General features: G+C 37.8%; 1 protein-coding gene and 1 non-coding gene across 10 annotated transcripts in view; one reads left to right on the forward strand and one right to left on the reverse strand.

Annotated features, from left to right (window-relative positions):
• LOC102412913 (muscular LMNA interacting protein) overlaps window positions 1-26,229 on the forward strand; it is a 299,136-nt gene that overhangs the window by 251,893 nt on the left and 21,014 nt on the right. For all 9 annotated transcript variants that reach the window (XM_045163422.1, XM_045163421.1, XM_045163412.1 and 6 more), the window contains one exon: window positions 8,588-8,794. In XM_045163422.1, the coding sequence (XP_045019357.1) occupies window positions 8,588-8,794 (207 nt within the window). The remainder of the gene's footprint in view (window positions 1-8,587; window positions 8,795-26,229) is intronic.
• Window positions 13,026-13,097, reverse strand: TRNAC-GCA. Its single transcript has one exon. It is a non-coding gene; the product is annotated as a tRNA-Cys (tRNA).

Here is a 26,229-nt window from a genome sequence, read left to right on the forward strand (position 1 = left end):
CTAGTCTCTCAGTTTGTCCCATCCTTCCCTTCCTTCGCTGGGTCCACGAGTTTGTTCTCTATGTCTGCATCTCTGTTCCTGCCCTTCAAATAGATTCATCAATGCCATTTTTCTAGATTCCCTAATATATGTTAATATTTGAAATAAGATTTTATATCTGCTTTCATTACATTTTAAACTTTTATTGAAGTATAGTTGATTTGCAATGTTGTATTAATTTCTGGAATACTGCAAAGTGATTCAGTTATACACTAAATTCTTTTTCATATTTTTTTCCATTCATAGGGTATTGAATATAGTTCCCTAATCTATAAACAGTAGGACCTTGTTGTTTATTGATTCGATATATATAAAAATTTGTGTCTGCTAAGCCTAAACTCTCAGCCCATCCCTGCTCCACCCCCTCTCCCTTGGAAACCACAAGTCTGTCCTCTGTCTGAGTTTGTTTTTGTTTTGTAACTATTTAATTATTAGCATACCTCAGTTCAGTTCAGTCACTCAGTCATGTACGACTCCTTGCGACCCCATGAATCGCAATACGCCAGGCCTCCCTGTCCATCTCCAACTCCTGGAGTTCACTCAGACTCACGTCCATCGAGTCAGTGATGCCATCCAGCCATCTCATCCTCTGCCGTCCCCTTCTCCTCCTGCCCCCAATCCCTCCCAGCATCAGAGTCTTTTCCAATGAGTCAACTCGTCGCATGAGGTGGCCAAAGTACTGGAGTTTCAGCTTTAGCATCATTCCTTCCAAAGAAATCCCAGGGTTGATCTCCTTCAGAATGGACTGGTTGGATCTCCTTGCAGTCCAAGGGACTCTCAAGAGTCTTCTCCAACACCACAGTTCAAAAGCATCAATTCTTTGGTGCTCAGCCTTCTTCGCAGTCTAACTCTCACATCCATACGTGACCACAGGAAAAACCATAGCCTTGACTAGATGGACCTTTGTTGGCAAAGTAATTAGTATACCTAGCCCTCAGCTTATAGTTTTTTGCTTTGAATTTTAAATAATAATTGTATTATGGCATCATAATTAGTAAGGCATTTACAAAGTAGGCATCTAGGACTTGGAGATGCTGTGCAATTTTCAGGAATGTTTAAAGGCAGTTCAGTTCAGTTTAGTCGCTCAGTTGTGTCTGACTCTTTGCGACCCCATGGACTGCAGAATGCCAGGCTTCCCTGTCCATCACCAACTGCCAGAGCTTGCTTGTTTAAAGGCAAGGGGCACTAAGTATTAAAGTTTTCCTTAAGTAAATGACAAAATCTTTTCTGAGGAACCTTAATAAAGGAAGAAATTAAAAATCCAATTTCATTGGGGATACATTTATTTTTTCCTACTGCAGTAAACACTGAAATATGATACATAGAAAACAAAAGAATGATGAACTGAAATTTACTCCTTTGTGTCAGATGCCTTTAGAAGATGCATAGAAAACACCTCTGAATGTTTGAAAAAGTAATGAGCAAATTACATTATATTGGAGTTTTATTATGCAGCTGGATCAAAGTATAAATATAAAAATATTCTCATTATAGCATTTGTGTTCTAAATATGAAATACTTAAAGGAAAATTAAGTCAGAATATATTTTATTTTCTAAAATAAGTGCCTTTAATGAAATCATTGTTCGAGAAAGCTGTGAAGGTATAATTAGCAATGGAGTATATATATATAAAATGGACTGTGTTATGAGGTTGCAAATTATATAAATATTCATAGATAAGCTATGAGAAAAGGAAGATGTAGAAACACATACACACTATATATATTACATATATGCATATGATTTTATGCATATAGTTAAGACTCCTATATATAGGAATAGGAATATAGGGATATGGATATAAAAGATATTTACATGATTTACAATAATGAGATAGAGAAGAACCAAGAAAATATTCTGGCTCGTCCAGAGTTGTTCAAGTTATCTCCTTATGGCGAACTGTTTTAAAAAGTTCATGATGCATTATTCTGCTGCATGCTGCTGCTAAGTCACTTCAGTCTTGTCCTATGCATTATGAGTGTTTTTCAAAGCTGTAAAGGAGGTTCTTGACTATGACCACTATCAAGTTAGCCATGAATCACATTTTATCATTGATATCATCTGGAAGCAAAAAGGCGGAGAAACAAACAAACAAAAAGCAGTGAGGCGATAACTAAAGGCCGCTGAGATCAGTGCCGAGTGTGAGCAGATGTGAGTTTTGGGAGGAAATGGAGTAAGATTACAGTCAGTAAACACCCTTCTTGAATGTGTGGAATACACCTTAATGTGCAAACCCCAACCACGTGTCCTTGCATGGGTGCACGTGTTGGTAACAGAAGATACCTGACCTGATTTCGTTCTGGGACATAGAAGAGGTGAGGCTATACTGTGAATCTCAGAGTAAGTCATACTTGTAGGAGGCTCTCTCTGTGGCAGCCTGGACACAGATAAGTTGCCACATAAAATACTATACAGATGACAGTCTTCATTATTTAAGGAAAAATAAAGGCTAGAGAGACTCACACCCCAAACCCTGTATCTTTGGAGCGCAAAGACAATCCCAGGTAACTGTCCCTTCCTCATATGAACCTCTTGCAAAAACTTACAGTCCAGGAAAAATTCATTTACTGTGGAGATAAACAAAATTTTTATAAAGGGAAAAGAAAAGCCTGCCAGATTGGATAACAAACAACAGCTGGGACTGTAAAACCCAGTGAATGAGAAGAGTTGAGGATGACAAAGTTTTGTTCTAGGTGCTACAAACCAAAAGAGGAGAGATTATAATCTTCATATTGGGAAGGTTGACTCCTGGCCAAAATTTCCTTCAGTTCAGTTCATTGCTCAATTGTGTTCAACTTTTGTGACCCCATGGACTGCAGCACGCCAGGCTTCCCTGTCCATCACCAACTCCTAGAGCTTACTCAAATTCATGTCCATTGGGTCAGTGATGCCATCCAACCATCTCATCCTCTGTCGTCCCCTTCTCCTTCCGCCTTCAATCTTTCCCAGCATCAGGGTCTTTTCCAATGAGTCAGTTCTTTGCATCAGGTGGCCAAAGTATTGGGGCTTCAGCTTCAGCACAGTCCTTCCAATGAATATTCAGGACTTATTTCCTTTAGGATTAACTGGTTTGATCTCCTTGCAGTCCAAGGGACTCTCAAGAATCTTCTCCAACGACCCAGTTCAAAAGCACCAGTTCTTCAGTGCTCAGCTTTCTTTTTGGTCCAACTCTCACATCAATACATGACTAATGGAAAAACCATAGCTTTGACTATACTGACCTTTGTCAGTAAAGTAATGTCTCTGCTTTTTAATATGTTGTCTAGGCTTGTCATAGCTTTTATTCCAAGGAGCAAGACTTTTAATTTCATGGCTACGATCACTATCTACAATGATTCTGGAGCCCAAGAAAATAAAGTCTGTCACTGTTTGCATTTTTTCCCCATCTATTTGTCATTAAGTAATGGGCCCAGATGCCATGTTCTTAGTTTTTTGAATGTTGAGTTTTGAGCCAGCTTTCCCATTCTCCTCTTCCACTTTCATCAAGAGGCTCTTAAATAGAATTTCCTTAAATAAGACAAATGCTGCCAAGTCGCTTCAGTTGTGTCCGACTCTGTGCGACCCCATGGACTGCAGCCTACCAGGCTTTTCCATCCATGGGATTCTCCAGGCAAGAACTCTGGAGTGGGTTGCCATTTCCTTCTCCAATGCATGAAAGTGGAAAGTGAAAGTGAAGTCACTCAGCTGTGTCTGACTCTTAGCGACCCCATGGACTGCAGCCCACCAGGCTCCTCCATCCATGGGATTTTCCGGGCAACAGTACTGGAGTGGGGTGCCATTGCCTTCTCCCAATAAGACAAATAAGACCCCTTTATATGCTAAAAGATAAAAATCACATGGAAGATACAGTTATTAGGGTATCTAAACATCAGAATATAGGATCAACACTCATAAGGCAAAGGCGAGACATAAGGTGAGAAAAAGTGAAAATATATTGGTGATAAAGATCTCACTTTTCAGGTTATGACAGATTATATAGGAAACTACATAAAGATAGATCCTCTTAAGTAAATTGAATTAATATACATGTAGATCAACTGTATCCTGCAACAAAATATAGCCAATATTATATAGTAACTGTAAATGGAGAATAATCTTTAAAAATTGTGAATCATAATGTTGTACATCTAAAATTTGTATAACACTGTTAATAAAATATACCTCAATAAAAATATTAATTGCCAAGAAAAAATAGTAGAGAAATTTCTCTGATAAAATTAATAACAGATTTAGAAAACATAAAATCCCTGTCATCTATATATTGAAAAATTTGCTTTTCAACAAATTATTTGATTAAAAAAGAAATTAAATATAAAATTTCTACCTGAAAAAAAGATAATGAGATAATCATCTATTATAACTTATCAGACATACTTAAACTAGTCCTTGGAAGAAAATTTATAACTCTACTTCATTAAAATAAATTAATTAAAAAAAGCTTTCAAGGAAAACAAGCTGAACCTGGACTATAAACCAGAGCCTGTGCAGTTTCTCTTTTCCTAGGTACTGTCAATAATCAACAGCAATGCTGACTTTTTCTTACACAATTATTCTTTGTGCTTACTACTCAATTTTCATATTAACCACTTTTCACATCAATTAAGGAATGTAATTAGTTGATAAAACAATCAAACAGTTGATTGAGAAATAAAACATAATTAGGATACATTTTAATCTAAAAGCCACCTTTAGTGGGCAAATACTACAAGACTCCCATTAAAATTGCACATTAACATGACTGTTATTTAACAGTAATAATGTTAGAGGCATTAGCCAATGGGATTAGACAAAAGAAAATCCTGAAAATTGTACAAACTGGCAAAGAAGAGCCAAATTTATGACAGTCCTAGTTGATTTGGCATTTTAGGTTATATACCTGGGACTTCCAAGAGAAGCACTGAATGGTGGTTATAACCAGTGAGATAACTCAGTAATGTGGCTCATAGGGAATCCATAGCTTTCATGTACTGAAATGTCCCCAAACTGTTGTCAAATGGAAAAAAAAAAATTCAGAACACTGTGTATAGATTGCTTCTTTTTAATAAATGTATCTTATAGTCTGTATATGTGTCTGTATATGTGAAGTGAAATGTAGATTTGTATTTGCTTGATATTTAAAATAAACATGAGGTAAAAAACCAGAAACTAATAAGCCATTCTGACTGGTGTGAGGTGATATCTCATTGTAGATTTGATTTGCATTTCTCCCATAATGAGCAATGTTGAGCATCTTTTCATGTGTTTGTTAGCCATCTGTATGTCTTCTTTGGAGAAATGTCTGTTTAGGTCTTTTTCCCACTTGTTGATTGGGTTGTTTGTTTTTCTGGTATTGAGTTGTATGAGCTGCTTGTATATTTTGGAAATTGATCCTTTGTCAGTTGTTTCATTTGCTATTTTTTTCTCCCATTCTGAGGGTTGTCGTTTCACCTTGCTTATATTAAGTTTCTTTTGCTGTGCAAAAGCTTTTAAGTTTAATCAAGTCTCACTTGTTTACTTTTGTTTTTATTTCCGTTACTCTAGGAGGTAGGTCATAGAGGATCTTGCTTTGATTTATGTCATCAAGTGTTCTGCCTATGTTTTCCTCTAAGAGTTTTCTAGTTTCTGGTCTTACATTTTGGTCTTTAATCCATTTTGAGTTTATCTTTGTATAGGTGTTAGGAAGTGATCTCATTTCATTCTTTTATGTGTAGCTGTCCAGGTTTCCCAGCACCATTTATTGAAGAGGCTTTCTTTGCCCCATTGTATATTCTTGCCTCCTTTGTCAAAAATAAGGTACCCATAGGCTCATGGATTTATTTCTGGGCTTTCTATCTTGTTCCACTGGTCTATATTTCTGTTTTTGTGTCTGTACCATATTGTCTTGATGACTGTAGCTTTGTAGTATAATCTGAAGTCAGGAAGGTTGATTCCTCAAGCTCCAGACTTCTTTCTCAAGAGTACTTTGGCTATTCAGGGCTTTTGTGTTTCCATATGAATTGTGAGATTTTTTTGTTCTACTTCTGTGAAAAATGCTATTGGTAATTTGATAGGATCACATTGAATCTGTAGATTGCATTTGGCAGTATAGTCATTTTCACAATATTGATTCTTCCTACCCAGGAACATGGAGTATCTCTCCATCTGTTTATGTTGTCTTTGATTTCTTTCATTAGTGTCTTATAATTTTCTGTGTACAGTTCTTTTATCTCCTTAGGTAAGTTTATTCCTAGATATTTAATTCTTTTTGTTGCAATGGTGAATGGGATTGATTCCCTAATATCTCTTTCTGATTTTTCATTGTTAGTATATAGAAATGAAAGTGATTTCTGTATATTGATTTTGTATGCTGCAACCTTGCTACCTTCACTGATTAGCTCTAGTAATTTTCTGATACTATCTTTAGGGTTTTCTGTGTACAGTATCTGTCATCTGCAAACAAGTGAGAGCTTTACTTCTTCTTTTTCAATCTGGATTCCTTATATTTCTTTTTCTTCTCTGATTGCTGTACCTAGGACTTCCAGAACTATGTTGAATAATAGTGGCAAAAGTGGACACCCTTGTCTTGTTCTAATATTAGGGTGAATACTTTCAGTTTTTCACCATTGAGAATAATGTTTGCTGTAGGCTTATCATATATGGCCTTTACTATGTTGAGGTTGGCTCCTTCCATCTCATTTTTTGAAGAGTTTTAATCATAAATAGGTGCTGAATTTTGTCAAAGGCTTTTTCTGCATCTATTGAGATGATCATATGGTTTTTATCTTTCAATTTGTTAATACAGTGTATCACATAGATTGATTTGCATATATTGAAGAATTCTTGCATCCCTGGAATAAACCCAACTTGATCATGCTGTATGAACTTTTTGATGTGTTGCTGAATTCTGTTTGCCAAAATTTTGTTGAGGATTTTACATCTATGTTAATCAGTAATATTGTCCTGTAGTTTTATTTTTTTGTGTTGTCTTTGTCTGGTTTTGGTATCAGGGTGATTAACTTGCTTAAATATTTTTAAAGTATGTTTTGAAGTTTTTTAAAGTAAGTTTGACCCCATTGCAGGAGGCATCTTCTGATACAACAAACAGATTCAGCATAAATTTTAGAAAACAAATTAGGACTTAATCAATCATGATTTTGACAAAATCAATTTGGCTAACAGAAAATAATATTAATTGAATAGTTTCAAAAGTTGAATTTTCCTGTTTAACTGTCATTTTGAGTAATGTGCATTATTTTGTACTAAATTTCCATTTCACACAGCCAAATACATTCATTTATTGCTAATAGAACAGAAAAATAATGAAATAATTGAATGCATTCTTGACCTCTTTGAATATATCATATTCTTTGGAAAATTTAGTCATTATTGCATTGAACATCTGCTCCATTAAGGCATTATGCTTGATGCTGAGGTTACAAAAGTGAATAAAACAGATTTCATTTTATAAGGTTTATGCCCTAAGGAATTTTATTGTAGGATAATCACTGTCAATTTATTATCTTACAGTAAAAATTTCAGGAATATAAGAGGTGCCTAAAAAAGATCTGCAAAATAATAACCCTTTTCTTTTATGATAACTATGTATATAGGCCCTTCTTTTGAGTTTTCTTTGTAAGCTCGAGACTTCCCCCCAGGATGGTTTTTTTTTTTGCTCCTTTCACATAATTGAAGGTCTCATCTACTAGTTCTTATTTCCTTCACGACTTCCACAGGCATCCCTTTCCAGGGGTGGAAAGACCCTCTTTGGTTAAAACCTCATTGACTCTCTCCTCTACAGTTGAGCTCATCTGTTTGCTCTCCAGTTTCTTCCCTAAATAACACACTTCCTGGAATGAACATCTCCGTTCATTTTTTCTAGACTCACCTCTCTCTGATTTCTTCCTCATACTCAGCCCAACCCAGAAACTCATGGCCCTATGGCTTAAATCATAAGTTGATATTCTCTATGATGCCCTCCCACTTTCCTCCCCCTGTTTCTTCCAGACCAAATCACAAGTACTTTTAAGTTAAATTCCACTCTTACCTCTTCATTAGAGACTTTAGTCCCATCTTCCTGCCTTTGGGATGAGTTCTGTCCTTAAACAAATGTGGTCCCATCAGGAGTCACTGCAGATACTAGTTCAGTTCTGCAGGAGAGGCTGGAGGTGGGCAACCTACAGAAATTACTGGAAGAGACAGACAATGCACTGTAAAAGCAGAAGTCTTGTGAGGATCCAAAGTGTAAGGAGAGATTTACTTCCTGCTAGTAAAATATTCTGATGCAGCGTCCATAGTGTGTATGTGTTAGCCACTTGGTCTTGTCTGACTCTTTGTGACCCCATGGACTGTAGCTGGCCAGGCTCCTCTGTCCAAGGGATTTCCTAGGCAAAAATACTGGAATAGGTAGCCATTCCCTTCTCCAGTTGATTTTCCCAACCCAGGGATCGAATCCAGGTCTCCTGCATTTCAGGCCAACTCTTTACCATCTGAGCCACCAGGGAAGCCCAGCATCAATAGTACTTAGACTCAGTTTCCAGTAAGCATGACTTTTGCCCACTAACATCCTCTTTATGCCTTTCTTCTTCCCAGGATGTGCCTGCCCCTCCCAAGCCTGTTTCTCTCCATCCTTTATATCAGACTAGACTCCATCCTCCTGCTAAGTCCCTACTGCGACCACAGACCCGCCCGCATGCTGACGGTCTTACCCCCGGACCCTTCAGCCACTTGTCCTCCTTCTCCTTGAGTGATGAACAGGAGAATTCTCACACCTTGTTTAGTTACAACGCATATAATAAGGTGAGAATGCCCCATGCTTAACTTTTAAATGTGGAGAAAACATATATTACAAATATTGAAGTATATTAAGAATATTAAATATTTGTGGGAAGGCACATGTCCTTACAAAAAGATAATAATTAACCTTGGGAAAGTATGAAGTATTTGTTTCCTTTCAGAGTCATTTCCTGATTTGCATTGCTTATTGTTTCATGCTGTGATCCCAAAGTGGAAATCCCAAGACATGCTTCAAAGCCTGACAAGAGGCCATTATAAATTTATCTTCTAGTCTCAGTTCAAAGTTCTTAAAAACGTCTCAAAATGACAGTGCCTTGATGAGGAAGCATTTATAATTGTAGTCAGTGTGCAATGGAATACTTAGAATTTCTATGGATATCTGTAACAGAATATTGATATTTTATTTTAAAATGAATCTATTTGCCTTATAATGTATGGTGGTGAGACATGTAACAAATAATGAGGCGTTCAGTACCTAAAATATATTTTTAACAAAGCAAAAATTTTATAGTTGGCTTTGGAATGTAATCATGAATATTCTATTAGAAGCAAGCGGTCAGTAGCACAAGAGGCTTATGTATAAGCATTCTTTGCTCTTCTGAGCATCACCATAAGGACGTCCTGGCTAGCATAGGCTCTCAGATTTAGAAACTTTTCTAAAAGAATTGACTAGTCAAAATCAATCACCAGTTAAATCATTTTTAAATTCAAAATCTTGTTTTAAAGTATTTGTTTTTGCAAAATCTCTATATTTAATGAAATATACCTCTATACTTGGAAATCAATCAAGACCATATGTTCCAGAGTGTATGCAGTTGAGTAATATTCCTTGAATCCTAAAGAATTAAAAAAAAGCAACTGTTCATCAATCCAATCTAAACACCAAAAGATCATCCAAAAAGTGAGCACAATTATGAGGAAAATTTTGCTTTTTATATTTAATAGCATTTATCATGATTGAATGGTTAACCCTGAATTAAATTTTTAAAGTATTCATTTCTGGGACTCCCCTGGCAGTCCTGTGGTTGAGGATTTGAGCTTCCTTTGCAGGGAGAGCAAGTTCAATCCCTGGTTGGGGAACTAAGATCCTGCATGCCATGTGGCTAAAAAAACAAGAGAAAGAGAAAGAAAATTTCTTGAACTAAACAAAAAATGAAAATACAACATATCAACTTTAAAAATTTATGGAAAAAGTAGCAAATTTTTAAAAAGTAATCATTTTCTGCAAACAAAGTATTTTTAGGCTAAGTTCAGGATAGCATTTGTATGACCTTTGGTTGCTTCTAACTCTTGGTCTAGAAAAAGTATTTCATGGAGAGTATAGTATTTTTAAAAGATTTTATATTGCTTTAAATTCTCCCTATTTTAATACTAGCCAACATCTATGAAATTCATTTAGCTATTAGAGTTAATATTTTGATAACACACCATTTTCTTATAATGTCATCGATGAGCATCATAGGATTATAATTGTATTTTATAAATATCAATTGCTCCAAATAGTTCTTTCTTTGACATTTTGGTAGTGTTTCCTGGAGACATTCAGCAAAGATAAAGTCAGTATTTCATCCATGTTTTAGCCTTTTCCTGGTCTGCCTGTGAAGAAAAATATATCACAGCCATTTGAGGCTGGACAACTATTTTCATTTTATAAAAACTTCGCAATAGATTTTGTCTTTCAATGTCTGAGATTTATTGATATTGAATAAAGAAACATTCACATCTGAAATAATAATGTTAACATTTCTTGATGGAATATTCAGTTGCTTAGTCTGATATTTTAATTGCTCTTATTAAAATGTATGGATTATTCAATTTGACCTTTGTGTTTACTAAACTTGTAATGGCCAACAGTGTACTAAATGAAATAACTTGTCTGGAATTGTAAAACATAGTCATTTAAATTAACTTCTCTTCAATATCCTAACATCCTTCCCAGGCTTCACTTTCAGCCTTACCTGCTAGGTTTATCTCCAAACTCAAACCTTCCCACCCCTGCCCCAGAGATCCACACTGAACTTGACCTTACATAGCTATCTTTGGGGCTTCTTTATCAACTGTAGCTACAGAAAAATGTTTGACAGGTTTTATTCTTCTGTTGCATCTGTAGTGTGTGCTCCTCTCTTGCCCTAAATCTTTACACTAATCCCTGATCTCTTCTACTTTCATAAGTTCATATGATGAACCTTATATGACATCCTATCACATATGATGATGATCAGGCACTTTCCTTTATATCTTGGTTATACCAGTATGTCCTCTCTTTCCTCCACCTCATGAAGGGAGTCATTACTCTTACTTCCTTCTTTAACCCTTGTAACTAACATAGCCCAGTGGGTAAGTGTGCAATGTCTTCAATCAGTCCATCCGAGTTCATTTCTTGACACCATTCTTTCCAGGTGGTGATATTGGGTACATTATATAGCCTCCAAATGTCTCCATTTATTTATCTATAAAGTGAGGATAATAAGAGTACCTACCTTATTAGACTATGATAAGATGGGCTAGTATGTGTAAAGTATTTAGAATAGTGCTTGGGACATGAGGATCATGTAAGAGTTAGATCTTGTTACTAACTGTTGTTCAGTTGCTAAGTCACGTCTGACTCTTTGTGATCTGCGGACCGCAGCACGCCAGGCTTCCCTGTCCTTCCCCATCTCCTAGAGTTTGCTCAGATTCATGTCCATTGAGTCAGTGACCTATCCCACCATCTCATCCTCTGCTGCCCTCTTCTTCTTTTGCCTTCAGTCTTTACCAGCATCAGGGTCTTTTCCAATGACTCAGCTCTTCCTGAATTGTCAGTCCCATTACATTCTTACATTTCCATTTGTTCTTTTTCCAATGGACTCTTCTTTGAGTGCAGAAACTTCGAAACACAAACTAAAATGAATACTTTTCCATCCTTTTCTTTCACGACGTTGCAAACCTAGTAATTTCAAGACTTTCTTTCCCTCAAAGGGGTCAGTAGCCATTATTTTCATCCCCCTCTGTAAACTCACTCTTTAATTCATTCTTGAAAACATTTTGTCTTTCACCTTTATCATTCTACTGCGATTTCTCTCTTAAGGGTAAACTGCTTGTCAACAAACTCAGCTGAATTTAACTGAGTCTTCTCTTTTATCCCTTGTCGCAGTTGACACTGTTAATTATTCACTCTTGGATCTCTGACCTCACTCTGCTGTTGGGGTAATATGGACATTTCAACTCCCTTACTGTTCCTTCTTTATTTTCTTGGTGGACACTTCTTCTTCCTCTGTGTCTTGTCTCTAATTGCCTCACGTGACACTCACCCACTCACAGACTTCTGGGATGATCTTAGCTGTACTGATGATCCTCAAATCCACATTTCCAATTCTGTTTTTCCTTTGAGATCCAGAATTATACCTTCAGCTGCTTACTTGTGATTTCCCCTAGGATGTCATATTGTCACCTCAAACTCATCATCTCATGTCACCTCAAACCAGTTCTGTTCTGGCTTCCCTCCTTCTGTCAATACCACAATGCTCAGCCCCCAGACTTGAAACCTGATTCACCTATTACGCTTCTTCTGCTTTGTCGTCATAGCTACTCATTCACCAAGTTGCATGGATTCTTCTTATATCTGTCATGTTTTTATCTTTTACTACGCTTTATTAGTATTCCACTTTGCTTAAACTAATCTGCTATTTTCCTCCAGGTGTGCCTTCGGAATTTCTTGCTATTCAACTCGCCCACTCATTCCCCCCATATAAAAATACCTTCTTGCTTTTTACCTTACTTATGAAAATCATTTTCAAATTTCATGACCTAATCAAATGATCCCTCCTCCTCTGTGAAGTTTCCCCCTGCATCAGCACTCAAAGTGATATTTTTCTTTCAGTTTTTATAACCTTTGCCTGTGCCAAGGTATCTCGTGCATATTAAAGGTTATCATGTATTTATTTGTTGTGATTATTTTAGTGTCCACCTAGGACACGACATGCTTAATATGATATTTTTCACATTATAGGTAGAGCAACAAATATGTGCTAATGATGAACAAATACTAAAATGACCCAACTTATTCACTAGGAGCACAAGATGTTTGAATACAAATTTCAGATTATTTCTATTTTAGTGAAAGTAAAAGTGAAGTCGCTCAGTCATGTCCGACTCTTTGCAACCCCATGGGTGGTAACCTACCAGGCTCCGTGGTCCATGGGATTTTCTAGGCAAGAATACTGGAGTGGGCTGCCATTTCCTTCTCCAGGGGATCTTCCCAACCCAGGGATCGAACCTGGGTCTCCTGCATTGCAGACAGACGCTTTACCATCTAAGCCACTAGGGAAGCCCCATTTCTATTTTAAGCAGAAGCTAAATCTGAGTCAATTTAAAGGTTTATGGGTACATTCAGTACAATTTACATCAATTAAGGATCTACCATTTTTGAGGGCTACCACCAGTTTCCAGTGAGCTTACAGAGGGCCTTGAATGGAATGGTATGTGGAGGCAGGAGACCTCTGATCCTCCGCACCTGAACATGGATGCTGGAATCTGCAGGGTGTCCGCAGTCCTGTTGGTCCATGACCATCAATCCAATAATGCATTACTGCATCCTTCTTTCTTCACCTGCACAGCATGACCTCCTTGGCTCTAGGTCAGTACTCCTGAATCTCTATAGCATGCATTGGAAAACATTGTTAGTTACATGCTAGGAGCAGGTAGACGTGGAACCTGCTCATCTCAGAACCATCAGCTTAGAGCCTCCACATATTCTCCTCTCCTGTTCTTGCCTCCTTTGCCGTAGGAACTCTGCAAGAGTCTGTATTTGTGAATTTGCCTACTCTCTAAAATTCTGTTGTGACCTGCTAGTCAGTTTTAAAATTGTCTCTCATCTAGACTCATTTGGCCATTTTACCCTCCATCTTGCAATGCATTTAAACATGTTTATCTGCAAAGCTAAAAACGACCCACTCACAGCACATCTTTTATGTTTAGGTCTAATGCTGTCCACCCTCTATTTGTGAGAATTCAGTTCATTTAGAAAGACTCCTCTTCTCTGGGCCCACTGACGCACTGCCCTGGGGTCTCAGCTACCTTCTTGACCCTCAGGTGAGAAAACCTACATACCTCTAACGTGCATCTGTGGAAAGCTTATTGCTCTCCCAAACATCTGTTTTCCAGCCTCTGCCTCATTTATTCTCTCTTCCACTCTCACAGGCATTTTAAGTCAACCCAGGATTCCAACTCTTGTGGCCCACTTTCATATTCCAGCTGAAGTTCTCAGCCTTGTGCGCTTTTTCCTCTTTTCTTATCCCAACTACGTTTTTGACCTTTCATTTACCACAACCATAGGCTGTGTTGACAGGATGTTCTTTCTCATCTTTGTTTCCCCAGAGTCTCTGCTCTGCCAGTCTACACCAGCAATAAGCAAACGCATGCCAGCGATGATTAGAGCTGGGAGGAGACAGAACTAAGCCGTCACCATCAGATGGCTTTTCTCATCTGCTGGCAGGAGGAAGGCTGGGATTTCCTACTCTGGAAGGCTCTATTTACAGGGAAAGCTGGAGAGATTTTACAAGGAAGAATAAGATTTTTATAGACAGAGAGACAGCTTTGAAGCCCCAGGAGAAAATTCACAGGCATTCTGAGGATATCTTCTGTCATTTTTAAAAATTAGATTATTTAGGGGGCTGCCTGTGTGACTATCCAGCCATTTTATTTCACCTTCAGTTTTGTAAAAACTGAAGTTTTTGAGCCTTTTTTGTAACCACTTTCCATGTTATTTCTGGTCTGGTTTTGTCCCTGGAGGACTAAGTATAGCTGATTTGTTTACATACATGCCCTCCCATAGGTTCCTCTGCTGTTAAATTCTGTTTTGTATTTTCTATGCAAGGGCTGGTTCCAGCACTTTCAATTTGAATATTCCAGTGCTTATCTCTGGCGTATCCTTTCTACCACTATAGCTTTCCCTTCTGAGCAGGAGAGAGTTATTCATCTTCTACCTCTTTTCTTCCTGTCCAGAATACTCTTCCCAGCCATGACTGAGGTGGGAGGTAGATTGGCTCCATGGCTGAGCAGCTAGAATTTATCAAACTGAGTACATTGGAGATTTGTTTTCCCTGGATGCTTCAAGGAAAAAGTTCATGGCAGGAGCTGAGCTCTGCTGGAGTAAAGAGATAAGATGACCACATCTGTCATTCTTAGGGTCAAGGAGACTTCCCTGACTGCACATGTGCGGAAAAGTTCCTTGGGGGTCAAAAAAAGAGGGGCTGCTCTTCCATAATAGGCACTGTGAATCTCCCAGCGACCCCCTGCTGGGGAATCCATCTTGGCTAAAGGATGCACTTGCTTGTCCAAGAGGGCCCTGGACCAGGTCAGATGTGGGAAATGAAGCAGGATGATTGGCTAGGGGAAAACAAGGGCCAGGAGGAACTGCCTGATATAAGTGACAGATAAATGATGATGTAAGTATCTTCTTCTCCCTCCTTATTCAGGAGGACGCCCGCACTCTTCTCTGGGTGTGTGTTTCTGCCTCGCCTCTGTCTTAAATAAATAAACTGCTTCTCAGCATGTCCTCCCATGCAGAGATGACTGAGCTGTGCCTCTCATCATCAGCTTTGTGCCTGTTTTTACAGCTCTGTATCCTTGAAGTCTTATTTTCAAGAGGGACAAGAGCCAGAGTGGCTCTATTCCAGCCACTCTTCCCTGGTGGACTAGTGGTTAGGATTCCTGGTTTTCACCCAGGCTTCCCAGGTTCAGCTCTGGGGCAGGGAACTTTAAGACCTCACTACTCACTCCTGTCTCCCCAAGGTCATGACCACTCCCACTCTCTCTCCTGCGTCAGACCCCTGGGCTGCTGACACCATGGCTAGACTTAAAGGTTTCCCACAGAGACAAGAAGGCATTAACTTCTCTGTGGGATAAACATTCATCTTTTTTATTTTTAAAGCATACTGATGTGTTTTCCATTTAAAAAAAATATTTCATTTTAAAAAGTTTTTCGAAAGTCAATATTTTACAGGTATATTAATGTAACAAACCATTTTAGTCAATAATAAATATTTTTAAAGTGGTGTGATTTCAGTTATTTTTACTGAGCCTTCTCATTAGCAGAAGTGCCTTGACTTGATCAGTGAGTGTGCTTCTGCTGCTGCTAAGTCACTTCAGTCATGTCCAACTCTGTGCGACCCCATAGATGGCAACCCACCAGGCTCTGCTGTCCCTGGGATTCTCCAGGCAAGAACACTGGAGTGGGTTGCCATTTCCTTCTCCAATGCATGAAAGTGAAAAGTGAAAGGGAAGTCACTCAGTCATGTCCGACTCTTCATGATCCAATGGACTGCAGCCTACCAGGCTCCTCTGTCCATGGGATTTTCCAGACAAGAGTACTGGAGTGGGTTGCCATTGCCCATTCCAGATCAGTGGGTGCACTTACAATGAAAACCAGCTTAAGATTGTCTTCAGACTCTGTAATGAAGACATCGGTTGCTGACAATCTTGTTGAATAAATGAATTGCTTTATGCTTATATTTGGAAAAGTAATTCAAACGTGTCCTTTAGTTTCTTACCTATAAAATAGCAATAAAAATAGAATCTCTAGCTTAGAATTGTTACCATGATCAACCAATACATGCGGCTTTCACATTTCACCTTAAGTACACAGTTTTATATGTTTTCACCGTGCTGCCTATTGTTTGTAGAATTCTGGTGCTGGAGTAAAGAAACAATCCATCAGTGTAGTTAGTAGGACATTACTCTCATCTAAAATTGACTTTTTCCTTTTATTACAATCTATTCGGTACTTTTATCCTTCCAAATTTATTCACATATGTATTCTGTCTCATTTTAATTTTTCACTTTGCTTTCCTTCTTCCCCTTGGCAACTACACTATTGTTGCTAGTATATTTTCTTTCAAAATTGCATTATTATTTTGTGTATTTATAATTAAATTTATATAGATGCTATTGTGCCACATGCTTCGCTCTTTTCCTGTGGGTTTCTTTTTTTCTTAGCTGTGATAATACGGTATTGGGATTGGTTCCAAAACTTTTGCTCTCAGAGATCACCTTGGCTGATTGTATTGGAATTACCTGAAGAGCTTAGAAAAATGTAGATTAATGGGACTCAGTTGAAACTTCTAAACTCAGAACTTCCACTGAATTGAGTGATCTTAAAGTTTCTGCTCCATTGAAAATTTTATGCTTCTTCTATGATAAGCAACATTTTCCTCTTTTGCTTTTTAAATTCTGTAATGATTCAACAAGAAAATGAACTTCAATATGAAAAATAACTTTAGAAAGAAAACCTGTTTATACTGACATTTTTGCAAGTGTTTGATTATAATGGATTTTTTCTCATAACCTCTAGTAAGTTAAAGGAAACACAACTGTTAAATAGTGTATATACTAACATAAGTCACAGAATTTTCTTCTAATTAGAGTAGGTTGTAAAAGGTAATGTTGAGTTCTTAGTCAAAATTGTCCCCATGAGCTTGTAACATTTACAGTTGGATTGAGTGGTTATATATCCAGTATTCTTGGACTTATTGAATCCCAGGTACACATATTTTTTCCCAGTGTGCTACTTCAATTATTAAAAGTCATTTCTCTTTGAAAAAAAATACCACAACTGCCAACATGCAGTTTTTTATAATTTAATTCTTTTAAGAAATTAAAGTGCCTTTTTCATAAAAAGAGATTTTAAAATATAGCAATGCTTTATATTAGCATTACATTTTTGCTAAGAAAGATGAAGCATTTTACTTGAAATGTATTTTTTCCTTATGATATGTTAAAAGAATATTTACTGATCCATCTTTATTAGGCTGTTTTCCAAGCAGCTGCTGCTGATATTGTAGATTAAGAATAAAAAGGAAATATAACTTGTCTGTGATGAAAAAGTGAGACTTCAATGAGCAAAATGGAGGTGTTTTCAGCTCAATTCCATCCATTATTTGCCTTCTTTAGGTAAAGGATCACTCCACTTACAATAAGCCAAGGGTGAGATGTCTATTATTAATAGAATAGTGAAGAATTTACCTAGAAGATGGATTATGAATAAGAAGTGTACAGTATTAGAAATAGGAGGGGGAAAAAAAACCAATTGTAATTGTCAACTCTTTGGGGCCATTAGATTCTGTTGACTTTTGTTCTCGTATTATGGATTATTGGGGGGTTGGCACAGGAGTGTGAATGAGATAGGAAGACAAAGGAAGGAAAGAAACTTTTACATACAGGATGAGTCAGGGGCACAGGCTTTAGCCTTCTTCCCAGATACGACTATCCCTTCTTTCCTCTTGGATATTTCACCCTATAAAGGTTGACTTTTCTCATTTGTTTCTTTTTCCCCAGTTTCATCTCCTATATCTTAATTTTCGAATTTAATTCATTAGTAAAATGTATATTTTTACCATGGGATTGAGAATATCTTAACTGGCATAATCATTACATAGCTACTCAGAGAACTGACCCTGGAAATCTATAGAAATTCAATAATTTAAAATATTAATATTAAAGGCATATTTCCAACATGCATTAAATATTTTAGTAGCTCCACTGAAATGAGATTTTTTCCCCTGAAGTTTCTTTTGATATTTTAACAGAAATCAATCAACAGAAATTAAAGCAGATTATGGCTCAGCTGGAGAAGGGAAAAATTAAAGTAATTCTGTCTTTTACCAACTGATTCAAAGACTGAAGGGGCTTTGAAATAAAAACTTGCTTTTCTAATGTAAGCTCTAAATATTTAGATCTAAAGATGTAAAAAATCTTTTATGAATACATTTCAAGAATAAAGCAGCATTCCTTTGAGATAAGTAGTTTACAATTGGGCATAGCTTTAGAAGGAGAAAATGAACCCTAAGTTATGTGATTGGGTTCAAGGTTACAAAATCCTTGTCCAACTTCTAGCCTAATTCCCCAAGAATAACAAAGAGCATAAAACTTGAAATTTTTTTTATTATAACACAAAGTCTGAGAACCCTCGAGTCTGGCAGTTAACAAAGTGTACTATATTCATTTCATAAAGATATATTGAGTAGCTCTTATTTGCAAAGCAGTGTGTCTGTGCTGCTCATGCATTGGGAAGCAAGGGCCTTTGTCAGGTACCTCTTTTCTATTTGGGGAAACACAGAAATTAAACAAATAAGCAAAAAAAAAAAAAATCATTATAAATGATCATCGTGACAGCGGCCACACAGATGACAAGTAGTTACGAGTGCATAGAACAGTGGTCCTGATCCCGTCTGATGAATCGGGGAATATTTAGTGAGGAATGATTTTTCATCTAAGGTTCATAAAGAAAATTGGGTCCAATCTGGACATCCAAGCAGAGGGAACAGTGTGGGGATGGTTTCCAGGTGGGAAAGAAAAGAAATAGGGAAAACTTGAGAAAATGAAAGCAGCCCAGAGTGTTGAGGAAACAGCTGGAATCAGAAGTATGGTTTGAAGTTAGCAAGAGGTAATACTGCCAGACAGCTCTGCCTCCTGTGCGGGGGGCTCATCTGAACTTGTGAGATGAGGCGTCTCCAAGATTCTCTGTGAAAGGAACTGATATTTACAAAACATAGCGTATAGGCTGCTTCCCTTATAGACAGTATTTTATTTAAATTTCAAAACAATCGTAAAGTAGATTTTATCCCCTTTATTTTACATATGAAAAACCAAGGCTCAGAAAGTGTAAATGACGTGTACAGGATTCCACAGAATTAGCTTAACAGCTGGTACTTGACTAGTTTTTCTTAAGGAATTTCCACCCCCCCCCCCCCGCCCCCACCACCACACACACACACACAATAATCTGTCAGAGAAGCCGCATTACCATGTTCTTGGATGCCTCTGCTCTGGAACCACAGGCTTTCTTTTAGTTAGATGGCAGGATGTAGATGTCAGGACAGGAACTAAGTAACCATCAAGACCTCCTCACTTCTTTCAGTTTCTGGATGAGGAAACTGAGGGCTAAAGATGGCTGTGTGACACACCCGTGGGTTGGCGTGAGTGATTGCTTGAGGCTGGGTTCATCATCAACCACGTACACTTTTCATATTTTATCCCAGGCTCCAACCTTCTTAGGCAGCCACAGTTCCAAAGTTAAAGGCTGAGAGAGCCGCTGTTTTCCTAAAACTGACAAAAATTCACTGAGGTAGGAAATGGCAACCCACTCCAGTGTTCTTGCCTGGAGAGTCCCATGGATGGGGGAGCCTGGTGGGCTGCCGTCTATGGGGTCGCACAGAGTCGGACACGACTGAAGCGACTTAGCAGCAGCAGTAGCAGTAGCCATAGCTACCTCAGTGAAAAAGTCACCTTGACTTTTGGAAGCAAAACCTCTTTTTATCCTCCCCATTAATAACGTCTGTTTGTGTTCTTTCTACATAATTAGAAATCCTTCTGTCTGAATAAACGAAGGTAATTTATTTTCTATCATCAGGAAGATAAACCGTGTTGCTCAATTCTAAAATTTCTCTGACAACTTTTGGAGTTAATGGGAATTGGATAACTATTAAGATTCTGTAGAAGAGAAAACCTTTGAGGTGGGTGGAATAGGAGGAAAAGCTCTATAAACTCGAAATTGGTTTTTAATGTTTTGATATTTTTCAGGAAACTAAAACCTGTTGGCCTGTGCCAAATTGTCTTTGAAATGGATTAATTCGTATAATATGTTCATAAAGAATGTCCTGTTTAAAATGGCTAAATGCAAATTAATTGGACTTTTAACATTAAAACAAAGAATGCCAATGAGTTGTTGGTGGTTCTGAAAAAGAAAGTATTAATCAGTCAGTATTTTGCTAGGTTCTCCACTAGAGGGCCGAAAGAACAACTCAACACTATAGAAGCCTAACGACAGGCTGGCATTTAAAACCAGACGTGTGTTGGGTTATCTCATTGTCAGTTATCACTTAAAAATGTACTTAATATAGTCACAAGAAATTGACTTGTACATTTCTTTCAGGAAATGAAGAATAATCCATTTATCTCTCTCTCTCTCTATAAACTCATGTGCTGATACCTAGCTGAAGGTTTTTATTATAACACTTTTAATAAAATCACCATGAAAATAATTTGCTGATTCGAAAGAGATGTGCAGTAGAAGGCAGGTTGGATGGAATTCTTAGCAAAGAAAAGTATATTTGGAGAAAGATTCATTTCACAACTCTTGTAAAATAACATACCAGCCCCTTAGAATTGATGAACCATGTTTCTATGTTGTAGGCATTCATTTGGACCTTATTCAGATGGAGACACTAAGGAAAAATGAGCCCTCTGCGTTTCACAGCACTCAGCTGCCACCTGCCCCATCCCCATTGCATGGTGTCTTAGACCAGTTTCCTTAGCAGTGGAGCCTGAGATAGGGGTTCGGAGTTTGTGATCTGCTGAGGATGTGGTTCTCCACAAAAGCATCCCGTAAGGGAGAGTGTATATCATGATTGGGAAGGGCAGGGAGAAGAGAAAGAATGATCTCAGACAGTCTAGCCATAGCCTAGTTCACAGGGAGAGGGCTCTGGACCATAAATTGCAAGGTCATCCACCCTTGAGGCAAAGGAGCTGCCCTTGGATACCCCTCATCTGTCATCACTGGCTGTGGACCTCCGTGTGCATAGAGGGTCAAGGAACTCAGTATTTGGACCCCCTTCTCAGCAGAGGGCAACGGTCTGTGGAAGGAGGCAGCTGTGGGCTCTGAAGTAAATGAAATCCCTGATGGAGGCATTTATCTTCATACTGAGTCTTTAAAATATATGTATTTTTTCTTTTTGTGTGTGTGTGTGTGTGTGTGTGTATATATATATGTTCAATACATATATATGTGTCTAAAAGAGAGTTAAATATGTATTTCTTAAAAGACATTTAAGAAAAAGAACAGCATTAAAAGGTTAGATAAACAGCTATCTTATATATGAGATTGATCCCTATGAAATTGTATTATTCAACAGTTCTTGACTTAGAAGAACGTTAGCTTTACCAGTTTCACATTGTTCAACCTAATTGTTGGTCTCATCCTTTAATTTGCTTTGTTATCCTTTTATTTACTCCATGTAACAAAAGCCATATATGAAATATGGCATTTATACAATCAAGTAGTCTCATGTTGAAACTTCAGGGAAAAATTTTCCTGTATTGCTTCCTGTTGCTTAATGTGACCACTGTTTTTTTTCTTTTACTAAAATTTGACCATAAACTTGTTTCTGATTGCTAAATTTGTTGAAGTTTACCCATGTATGACTGATTGAAGTACAATTAGACACTTGATTAACAGTCATCAAATAACGATGCTCATTTGCCCTCACATGGTCCATATATCCTGTGATTCAAATAGAAATCTCTTTTGTGGAAGAAAGATATCTCAGTAGATTAGAGCTTTCCTCAGGTTATTTCAAAGTATTTATTTAGCTCCCACTGGACACTGAAACAGTTTCTTAACTTTTGAGATACCCTAGCTGTGTGTAAGTTCACTCCCCAAATATTACAAGTCAACCATTGGGACATTTTAAGACTTTGGGACTATAGGATTAGGAATGTGTGTTTCTGATGGTTCTATTTTCTTGTTCAGTGTTTGTTTTTTTAATCAGTACATAATTTTTTTTGCCCCTTACACAAATTTTTTTCTTAAATTCCATTTCAAAGATAATAAGCTGTTCTTCTAGTTTTATTTTGGCTCATCTTGGACAGTAGATCTTTTCCTCCTTTCTTTCCAACTTTTATATGTCTTCTTTGTGTCTCTTATTAAGTGGATATTCTCCCTCCTGATTTTTTATTTTAACATGAGAGACTTCTCTTTGTGTCTGAGATTATCTCGTTACATGACATTAATTCTGCTGTATTATTTTACATTTTCCATCACTATAATTTTGTGTCTCTTCCAAGTTTTCCATCCAAAAGACATGAATTTAATTTATTAGTTTAGAATTTATCCATCCTGCTTTGTTGTTACAATGTCCTTGGCTTGAGACTCACCTTCACTTTTATACACCCCTGTCAGTATCCATGTTTTATTTGCTCACTTGGCTCCTTTCATTGTCTTTCATCATGTGGATACCATTCAATTCTAGATCTCTATTCCTGGCATGTGGTGGTTATCATTTTCCTCTTTCTTCCATAGTTCTTTTGTGGCTTTTTAATGGCAATGATATACTTATTCAGGGTGTTTTACTTTTCTGTATTTCTTGCTGCCTCCTGTTTTTATTGCTTGAGTCCTGAATGCAAGCAAGTTTCAAGGTAGGTCTTTATTTGGCAAATATTCTGAGGCCTTGTATGGCTGAGAATATAGTTTATGCTTTTGTATTTATATGCCATTTTAACACTGTCTCAAATGCTAGGTGATAAAAATCTTGGACAAAGTTGGTAGCATTTTTACCCTGACTTTCAAAAGATCTCATTCATTCTTTGAAATGGCTGAAACCTGCTAACATAACTAAACATAGGTTTTTCCATGGGCTTCTTAGCAACCAGTAAATACTCCACCTATTTTATGATTTGATATTTAGATAAAGAACTATCATAGTATGAAGTTGCAGTTCTAGCAGGAACATCGGAAAAGAAGACAGAATCTCTAGAGGGGAGATCTTAGATTACAACAAGGCTCAAGGATGCAAGGCTGGGGCAATCAGGAATGACTGCCAACCGAGACCCAGTTGCAGGGCCTGGCCGGATGACAGAGCTGGGGAGGGCCTGGTGCGGGGCAGGGAGCATGGGGGTACTGAAAGCTCAAAGGCATATAGCAGATGTGATGAGTGTTAGGACGTGCTGACATCATTCCTGAAAGGTGAGTTGAAAGAATGAACAGGGAGATGTGGATGTGGAGAACCAGAATCCAAGCTCAGGGAGGTGGGGCTGGCAGGTGCCATGGAGGAGGCAGCCTTTTGCTTGACCTGTAGACTCACCGTCCTCAGCTCATCTGCCTCCCAGCCATTTACACATCAGCTCCCTCAAGGAGGTGGCTGGGAGCGTCGTGTTAGGAGAGAGCAGAGAGAGGTCAGGTCAGGGCCTCTGGAGGGGACGGGGGCACGGATTGACCTCATCACAATCATGCCTGTTCTTCCTCTTCAAAACCACTTCCAAATTTTTATGATATGCCAGTTGACATCTGTTGACACACTCCTGGGTTCTGGGATAAATTCCTTGCAACTTGGGAATAGCTAGTTACAATTTAGGAATAGCTGGGGTGGAGCTAAGGCAGGGCAGGAATTGTGTGTCACATTGGAATAAAATGGCTAATACCCCTTCTAGTCTGTAGAAGAGAGAGAATGGGGGAGAAAAATGCCACTAACATTATCTGTTGTGAAGGAGACATTTGGTTTATGATTGTACTGGAGTGAGTGTGAGATACTGAGAACAATGGAAAAGGGTGCTTTGCCTGTAGTACTAAGCAACTAATTGTGCCCCTTAAAGGATAGAGGAAATAAAAAACAGCAAATATGCTTCCTTGTCAATTCCAATTTCAGGTTCCAGAATTTGAGTCCTAGAATATTGTTAGAAGGTAGATTTTGCTTCATTTCCATTCCAACCTGGGAGCTGTGCAGTGAAGAAAGCAAATGTGTGGTTAATCCCCTCTGGGAAGTAGTTTTTCAGTTGAGAAAGAAGCAATTTTAGATGAAAAATGTGAGTAAACAGGGAGATGTGGTGTTTATCTTCAAAATAGGCTGAATGCATAGATGGAAAAAATACCATCTGCTGCCCTTTCAAAGGTGGTCTTTGGAGGAGAAGGGGGTTCTAACTCATTTTGAGTCTGGGCCTCCTAGGGTCAAAGAGAGAAGGCCAAGAATAAAAAAAATAGCATAGTTGGGGAATCTTCAGCAATATTGCCAAAGATCTATCACAGAGATCAAAGCAGAAAATTCCTGTTTTCTTGCTGGTGTTAGACTTACTGCTCTTTAGATACTGATATAATGATATTAATGATCAGCACTTAATGGTGAGTTTCCTATAGGTTTATAAAACAATTAATATACCAAATTCCAGCTCAGCATTGGGGCTTCCCTGGTGGCTCAGACAGTAAAGACTCTGCCTGCAATGCAGGAGACCCAGGTTCGATCCCTGGGTTGGGAAGATTCCCTGGAGAAGAAAATGGCAATCCACTCCAGTATTGAGTGGAAATATGCCTGGAAAATCCCAGGGACAGAGGAGCCTGGTGGGCTACAGTCTACGGGGTTGCAAAGAGTCAGACATGAGTAAGCGACTAACACTTTGACTTTCACATGAGGATACTCAGTGAATGCACAAAAGAATGCTGTGAAATTTCATAGTGTTTATGAAACTTTACACACGGAGCAAGTGGCACAGCTAAGAACTGATATTAAGGATCCCAGGTAAGGTTCCACAGGGAGGTCATTTTTACCCTCCCTGTAGATATAACTTCTGCCTCAGCTGTGGCTCAGTGCAGGAGATTCCAAAAAGGAAGAACTTTTTTCCTTTTTTTCTCCTGAGATAGCATTTATCAATGAACACAATAATCCAAGGAGAGAAGGAACTAGAAATCATTTAGTTAGCAGCCAGAATTTAAAGATGAGAAAACTGAGGTCCCGAGACAAAGTGGTTTTCCCCAATTTACATCAGAAGTTAGTAGCATAGACAAATGTGTAAACTTCTGGGCATTGCCTGAAATAGTCAACACTATACCTTTAAATTCTAAAAATAAATATTCAAGCTACTGAAATCGTTTAGTAATTAAAAAAAAAAAATCCCAGGCTAATACTGATGACATCTTTAAGACGTATGGATAGGAATAGCATATTTCTGACTGTCATGAACAGCTGCATCCTCATAGCCTGTATCACGAACTGCTCTCATTAAGTGCAAACTCAGATTTGTCCCAGGCAAAGTTAAATTTGTCCCAGGCATATTTTATCCCAGGCATATTTTTCAAAATGCACATAGTCTAATTTCCATTTTTAAAAAATGGAAGTATAATTGATTTATTATACAACAGTGTATTAGTTTCATATGTACAGCAAAGTGGTTCAGCCATATGTGTGTATATATATATGTATATATATAAATTATTTTCAGATTCTTTTCCCTTATAGATTATTATAAAATACTGAGTATAGTTTCCTGTGCTGTACATTAAGTCCTTGCTGTTTATCTATTTCATATATAGTGGTTTGTATCTGCTAATCCCATAGCCCTAATTTCCCTTTTCCCTTTGGTAACCATAAATTTGTTTTCTATGTCTGTGGATCCATTTCTGTTTTGTATACAAATTCATTTCTATCATTTCTTTTTTTTTTAGATTTCACATATAAGCGATATGATATTTTTGTGTCTCTACAGTTCTATACAGTAATTTCTGTCTGGCTTACTTCACTTAGTATGATCATCTCTAGGTCTACCCATGTTCCTGCAACCAAGCATAGAATCTTGAGCAGTAAAATCAATCAGCTAGTACTAGCATATTAGAAGCCCTGTCCTCTAGCAGCTTGTAGTCTTTCTGGGCAATGAGACAGATTCCTATTTAACAGCCTTGATTTATTTAATGAGTATTTTCC

This window comes from Bubalus bubalis, chromosome 2, assembly GCF_019923935.1.
Source record: "Bubalus bubalis isolate 160015118507 breed Murrah chromosome 2, NDDB_SH_1, whole genome shotgun sequence".
Classification (NCBI taxonomy): domain Eukaryota; kingdom Metazoa; phylum Chordata; class Mammalia; order Artiodactyla; family Bovidae; genus Bubalus; species Bubalus bubalis.